This window comes from Oncorhynchus mykiss, chromosome 32 (genome assembly GCF_013265735.2).
Source record: "Oncorhynchus mykiss isolate Arlee chromosome 32, USDA_OmykA_1.1, whole genome shotgun sequence".
In the NCBI taxonomy this organism is placed as follows: Eukaryota; Metazoa; Chordata; class Actinopteri; order Salmoniformes; family Salmonidae; genus Oncorhynchus; species Oncorhynchus mykiss.
In genome coordinates, this window is record NC_050572.1 from 15,239,934 (window position 1) to 15,247,533 (window position 7,600).

Genomic DNA, 7,600 nt, shown 5'->3' on the forward strand with positions numbered 1-7,600 from the left:
TACAACATAAGAGCAATAGCCAACAACGCATTTCCCCATGTTACATTGCGGAATGACAAGATTGACTTAAAATCAAAACAATAGCAACTCAGTTAATGTCATTGATTATACACAGTTGAAGTCAGAAGTTTACATACACTTAGGTTGGAGTCATTAAAACTTGTTTTTCAACCAATCCACAAATTTCTTGTTAATAAACTATAGTTTTGGCAAGTTGGTTAGGACATCTACTTTGTGCAAAGTAATATTTCCAACAATTGTTTACAATTCCAGTGGGTTAGAAGTTTACATACACTAAGTTGACTGTGCCTTTAAAAGGCTTGGAAAATTCCAGAAAATGATGTCATGGATTTAGATGCTTCTGATAGGCTAATTGACATCATTTGAGTGGATGTATTTCAAGGCCTACCTTCAAACTCAGTTCCTCTTTGTTTGACATCATGGGAAAAGGAAAAGAAATCAGCCAAGACATCAGAAAAATATTTGTAGACCTCCACAAGTCTGGTTCATCCTTGGGAGCAATTTCCAAACGCCTGAAGGTACCACATTCATCTGTACAAACAATAGTACTCAAGTATAAATGCCACGGGATCACACAGCCGTCATACCGCTCAGGAAGGAGACGCGTTCTGTCTCCTAGAGATGAACGTACTTTGGTTCGAAAAGTGCAAATCAATCCCAGAACAACAGCAAAGGACCTTGTGAAGATGCTGGAGGAAACAGGTACAAAAGTATCTATATCCACAGTAAAACAAGTCCTATATCGACATAACCTGAAAGAACACTCAGCAAGGAAGAAGCAACTGCTCCAAAACCGCCATAAAAAAAGCCAGACTACGGTTTGCAACTGCACATGGGGACAAAGATCGTACTTTTTGGAGAAATGTCGTCTAGTCTGATGAAACAAAAATAGAACCGTTTGGCCATAATGACCATCTTTATGTTTGGAGGAAAAAGGGGGATGCTTGCAAGCCGAAGAACACCATCCCTACCGTGAAGCACGGGGGTGGCAGCATCATGTTGTGTGCGTGCTTTGCTTCAGGAGGGACTGATGCACTTCACAAAATAGATGGCATCGTGTGGCAGGAAAATGATGTGGATATATTGAAGCAACATCTCAAGACATCAGTCAGGAAGTTAAAGCTTGGTCACAAATGGGTCTTCCAAATGGATAATGACCCCAAACATACTTCCAAAGTTGTGGCAAAATGGCTTAAGGACAACAAAGTCAAGGTATTGGAGTGGCCATCACAAAGCCCTGACCTCGATACTACAGAACATTTGTGGGCAGAACTGAAAAAGCATGTGCGAGCAAGGAGAACACAAACCAGGAGTCAGGAGGACTGGGCCAAAATTCACCCAACTTATTTGGTTTCACATTCTTAAAATAAAGTGTTGATCCTAACTGACCTAAGACAGGGAATTTTTACTAGGATTAAATGTCAATAATTGTGAAAAACTGAGTTTAAATGTATTTGGCTAAGGTGTATGTAAACTTCCGACTCAACTGTCGTACATTTATTTTCAAGGGAATAATAACTGAGCAGGTGTGAACATGTCAGAAAAAAAGATGCCTGTCTACCTGTTAGTCTGTTTGGGAAAAACCAGCTTAGATTGAAAATAATATTTGTAACCATAGATACCACAGAAAAAACAACCAAATCAACAGTAGCTCCATTTTATAAGTGTTTAATGTGTGACGAAGCGAATCATAAAATCACAGGTATAAATACAAAATTAATTAACATCCACATTCATTGCATTTCTGAACAGATAAATTATTAAAGATGTTAAAAACAACCACTTCGATCAAGTTACTCATAAATCGATGGAATTAACTATTTTAAAACAAATACATTTTTACAAAGATGATAGGTTGAATCAAAGGCAGTTATACACACATTATTTGCATATTAGCCTTTTCTTCTACAGTTGACCAACTGAAGTATTAAATTGCATGAGTGAAATAATTTGCATACACAATTTGAGAGAAGCCACTCAAATATGTTGATTGTTGACCATAAAATAGCTTGAGACAATTGATTTTACTGTCAGTCAAAGAGACACCTAAAAGTGGACGTTGTGACAGAAAGATATAAGAAAGCATATTTGAGTTTGGTGACAGAGAAAGAAATCAAAACAAACTATTCACATTTCAGTATCATCAGAATCCAGAGAGGACGATCTAGCCATAGGACCAGGTGGGTAGTGACGCATACTACAAGGCATTTGTTGGCATAATGTGTTTAAAATGGGATCCTCAACAGTTAAAATATATTGTATAACTACATAGTCTCATTTCCTTTCACAAAGACAGTCCTTTATTTCAATGTTTCATTACAAATAAGGTAATCACCTATTATGACACATCATTACTACAGTTCTTCAGAAAAGGGGAATATTATTTTTTGCAGTAGCGTAGTGAAAATATCTAGTTGAGTCATTGGGTTAGAGGGGACAACTAGTGGTTGGGGCCATGCTATTCATCAGAGTCATGTGGTTGGGTTGTCTCCGGCTGTGATTGGTTGGACTCATGTTGCTCCTCCTCCTTTAGGGTGACGACGGTGTTAGTCTGGGTGCTCACATCCAACTCTTTCCCCCCCTCCCACTCTATTACCTCTTCCCCCTCCATGTCCTCCTCCTCCTCTCCACCTATCTGTCCAGTGGGATCTACGGCTCCTCCTTCTTCCTTCTCCCCTGTAGTTCTGTCAGGCTGGGTTGGGAAGAGCAGGTCCTGGTCCCTGTGTTTCTGGCTGGGAAGTTGGTTGTGGTGGATCTCACTGTAGTCATGTCTATAGTTCTGGTGTGTGTAACTGTGGTGGTGGCAATGGAAGAAGCTGAGGATGGTGTGTTTTGGCAGGCCCAGCTGGGCTGACAGGGTGTGGACAGCCTCCTCGTCTGGGTTCAGACCCACGTCCTGGATGAAGCTCTGCAGGATCCCCTGCGCCTCCTGGGACACCCGAAACCCCTCACCCCCCTCACCATTACGCCCGCCATTGCCCTCCCCGTTACTCTGTCTGGCCCCCGACCAACCTCCCTCGCCCCCTTCCTTGTCACTACTACCCCCAGCCCTACTCCTATTGCCCAGACCAGTAATGTCCTCTACCCTCCCATCAACCTTACTACCCCCCAACCAGGTCTTCAATTGGCCCCCACCCCCCTCAGTCTCGGCTTGTGATGCTGTGGACGGTTGTCGTGGAGGCAGGCGAGGCCCCGCCTGGGGCTGCAAGGGCCGCTGGGACCGAGGGGTCAGGAGTCGTTGATGGTGTTGCTGTGGCAATGGGGAGTGGCGTTGGAGCTGGTGGAGACAGATGGAAGTGAAGTTCTAAACAAACGAATGGGAGCTGATGATAGGCTGTGTTACAGGAGGACCAAACTACACGTATGAACACTATCGTCAAACAGCTACACAACTCTACATTCAATTATCTACATACGCATGTGTAACACATGTACATTAACGGAGTAGAATTATGTGTATGTGTTGTGTGTGCGCTTCCATCCGTATACGTGTGTGTGTAGGCTATACCGGGTAGACTGACCAGTGTGTAGTCATTGATAGCTGTGTGAGTCTGTCTCTCCAAAGTTGTTTTTGTGTTTGTGTTGACTGTGTATTACTGTATGAGTGTGTGTATGTACAGATGTAGGATCTTAATTTGACCAGCATTGTCATAGCAAAACAATCCTGCAGCAACTGGATTTTAATGTTTAGTCAATAATGTTGCTTGATCGGTGGTTAGGCAGTTGGCTAAAATGAAGCTACATGAAAAGTGCATTACTGTTAATATGACCGTGTGGTAGTGCAGGTTTTCAGTGAATGTATGTATATCAAAAAAACTAATTGTCATTTGTTGCGGCGTAGGAAAATTCTCAGCAACAACATAGTGATCAAATTAAGATCCTACATATGTACAGGCTATTTAGAGTAGACTGACCAGTGTGCAGTGTTGCTGCAGAGCGTTGCTCTCCTGTTCGTAGATGGCATCTCGCTCCGTCTGAGCCAGACTCAGGAAGCGCCTGATCATACACAGGTTCTCCCACAGGGTCCGGTTCTCCGGGGACGGATCCTCCTTCCAGCGCAGCAGCTCACACAGCCAGCCCTGCAGAACACATATCAGAACCCAGTCAGAGAAACCATAGAAAAGGAAACTTTTCAGAACCCCTTCAATAAAATAAAATGTTATTTGTCACATGCTTTGTAAGCAACAGGTGTAGACTAACAGTGAAGTGCTTACATACTGGCCCTTCCCAACAATGCAGAGAGAAAATAGAGAAATAATAGAAAAGTAAAACACGTAATAATAAAAGTAAAAATAAATACACAATGAGTAACAATAACTTGGCTATAAACACGAGGTACCTGTACCGAGTCGATGTGCAGGGGTACGAGGTAATAACTTGGCTATAAACACGAGGTACCTGTACCGAGTCGATGTGCAGGGGTACGAGGTAATAACTTGGCTAGAAACACGAGGTACCTGTACCGAGTCGATGTGCAGGGGTACGTGGTAATAACATGGCTAGAAACACGAGGTACCTGTACCGAGTCGATGTGCAGGGGTACGAGGGAATAACTTGGCTATATACACAAAGTACCTGTACCGAGTCGATGTGCTGAGGTACGAGGTAATAACTTGGCTATAGACACGAGGAACCTGTACCGAGTCGATGTGCTGAGGTACGAGGTAATAACTTGGCTATATACACGAGGTACCTGTACCGAGTCGATGTGCTGGAGTATGAGGTAATAACTTGGCTATAGACACGAGGTACCTGTACCGAGTCGATGTGCAGGGGTACGATGTAATAACTTGGCTATATACACGAGGTACCTGTACCGAGTCGATGTGCAGGGGTACGTGGTAATAACATGGCTATATACACAAAGTACCTGTACCGAGTCGATGTGCTGAGGTACGAGGTAATAACTTGGCTATATACATGAGGTACCTGTACCGAGTCGATGTGCTGAGGTACGAGGTAATAACTTGGCTATATACACGAGGTACCTGTACCGAGTCGATGTGCTGGGGTACGAGGTAATAACTTGGCTATAGACACGAGGTACCTGTACCGAGTCGATGTGCAGGGGTACGATGTAATAACTTGGCTATATACACGAGGTACCTGTACCGAGTCGATGTGCAGGGGTACGTGGTAATAACATGGCTATATACACGAAGTACCTGTACCGAGTCGATGTGCTGAGGTACGAGGTAATAACTTGGCTATATACATGAGGTACCTGTACCGAGTCGATGTGCTGAGGTACGAGGTAATAACTTGGCTATATACACGAGGTACCTGTACCGAGTCGATGTGCTGGGGTACGAGGTAATAACTTGGCTATATACACGAGGTACCTGTACCGAGTCGATGTGCTGAGGTACGAGGTAATAACTTGGTTATATACACGAGGTACCTGTACCGAGTCGATTTGCTGAGGTACAAAGTAATGAGGTAGATATGTACATATTAATAGGAACAAAGTGACTAGGCAACATGATAGATAATAAACAGTAGCAGCAGTGTATGTGATGAGTCAAAGTTAGTACAAAAAGAGTCAATGCAGATATTCCGGGTAGCTATTTGGTTAACTATTTAACTAACTATTTAGCAGTCTTATGGTTTGGGGGTAGAAGCTGTTCAGGGTCCTGTTGGTCCCAGACTTGGTGCTCTGTTCAGGAGCCTTTTGGTCCCAGACTTGGTGCTCTGTTCAGGAGCCTTTTGGTCCCAGACTTGGTGCTCTTTCAGGAGCCTTTTGGTCCCAGACTTGGTGCTCTGTTCAGGAGCCTTTTGGTCCCAGACTTGGTGCTCTGTTCAGGGTCCTGTTGGTCCCAGACTTTGTGCTCTGTTCAGGGTCCTGTTGGTCCCAGACTTGGTGCTCTGTTCAGGGTCCTGTTGGTCCCAGACTTGGTGCTCTGTTCAGGAGCCTTTTGGTCCCAGACTTGGTGCTCTGTTCAGGAGCCTTTTGGTCCCAGACTTGGTGCTCTGTTCAGGGTCCTGTTGGTCCCAGACTTGGTGCTCTGTTCAGGGTCCTGTTGGTCCCAGACTTGGTGCTCTGTTCAGGAGCCTTTTGGTCCCAGACTTGGTGCTCTGTTCAGGGTCCTGTTGGTTCCAGACATGGTGCTCTGTTCAGGGTCCTGTTGGTCCCAGATTTGGTGCTCTGTTCAGGAGCCTTTTGGTCCCAGACTTGGTGCTCTGTTCAGGGTCCTGTTGGTCCCAGACTTGGTGCTCTGTTCAGGGTCCTGTTGGTCCCAGACTTAGTGCTCTGTTCAGGGTCCTGTTGGTCCCAGACTTGGTGCTCTGTACAGAAGCCTTTTGGTCCCAGACTTGGTGCTCTGTTCAGAAGCCTTTAGGTCCCAGACTTGGTCCTCTGTTCAGGAGCCTTTTGGTCCCAGACTTGGTGCTCTGTTCAGGGTTCTGTTGGTCCCAGACTTGGTGCTCTGTTCAGGAGCCTTTTGGTCCCAGACTTGGTGCTCTGTTCAGGAGCCTTTTGGTCCCAGACTTGGTGCTCTGTTCAGGGTTCTGTTGGTCCCAGACTTGGTGCTCTGGTACTGCTTGCAGTGTGGTAGCAGAGAAAACAGTCTATGACTTGGGTGGCTGGAGTCTTCGACAATTTTCCGGGCCTTCCTCTGACAGCCTGGTATAGAGGTCCTGGATGGCAGGGAGCTCGGCCCCAGTGATGTACTGGGTCATACGCACTACCCTCTGTAGCGCCTTGAGGTTGGATGTCAAGCAGTTACCATACCAGGCGGTGATGCAGCCAGGCAAGATGCTCTCAATGGTGCAGATGTACAACTTTTTGAGGATCTGAAGACCCATGCCAAATCTTTTCAGCCTCATAAGGGGGAAGAAAATTGCCATGCCCTCAACACGACTGTGTTGGTGTGCTTGGACCATGTTAGAAACTTGAAGCTATCGACCCGCTCCACTACAGCATCGTCAAGCAAGATACTAAAATGAAGTTTACTATCTTTAGTAAATATAGTAAATCAGATGTTCTGTGCTTTTCATGAGTAGAAAACAACAGTTATTAATGCTTTATACAAAGCAAGTACACATCAAACTCATAGCAGAACCCTTCTCTGTATTAGGAGCTGGAGGACAGGAGGAGACAGCGAGGGAAAGCAGCAACAATGCCAAGCTTTCCACCTCTACACAATTACAGTGGCACACACACACACACACACACACACACACACACACACACACACACACACACACACACACACACACACACACCTGGCCGTAGTCCAGCACTAGCACAAACAGCCATCCAGATGCAGTAAGCAGATACAACACAGAGCAACATGGTGATGCCTGCCAAACAGCCATACACTAACGTGAGCTGACACAATCGTATTACAGAGAGAAAGAGAGAGAGAGAGAGAGAGAGAGAGAGAGAGAGAGAGAGAGAGGGAGTGGGGGGGGGGGGAGAGAGAGAGAGGGAGAGAGAGAGAGAGGGAAGGTGGGGTTTGAGAGAGAGAAAGAGGCAGAGGGAGAGAGGGAGAGAGAGTGAGAGAAGGTGGGGTTTGAGAGAGAGAAAGAGGCAGAGGAAGAGAGAGAGAGAGAAGGTGGGGTTTGAGAGAGAGAAAGA

At 45.4% G+C, this 7,600-nt stretch overlaps 1 protein-coding gene across 1 annotated transcript in view; it reads right to left on the reverse strand.

The window, feature by feature from the left end:
* Window positions 1-1,679: 1,679 nt before the first annotated feature.
* The window catches only part of LOC110489386 (DNA-binding protein SATB1-like), a 33,936-nt gene continuing 28,015 nt past the window's right edge, over window positions 1,680-7,600 (reverse strand). Inside the window, exons 11-12 of the mRNA XM_036971568.1 lie at window positions 3,936-4,100; window positions 1,680-3,298 (exon numbers count right to left, since the gene is read on the reverse strand). Of these exons, the coding sequence (XP_036827463.1) occupies window positions 2,480-3,298; window positions 3,936-4,100 (984 nt within the window). The 3' untranslated portion in view covers window positions 1,680-2,479. The remainder of the gene's footprint in view (window positions 3,299-3,935; window positions 4,101-7,600) is intronic.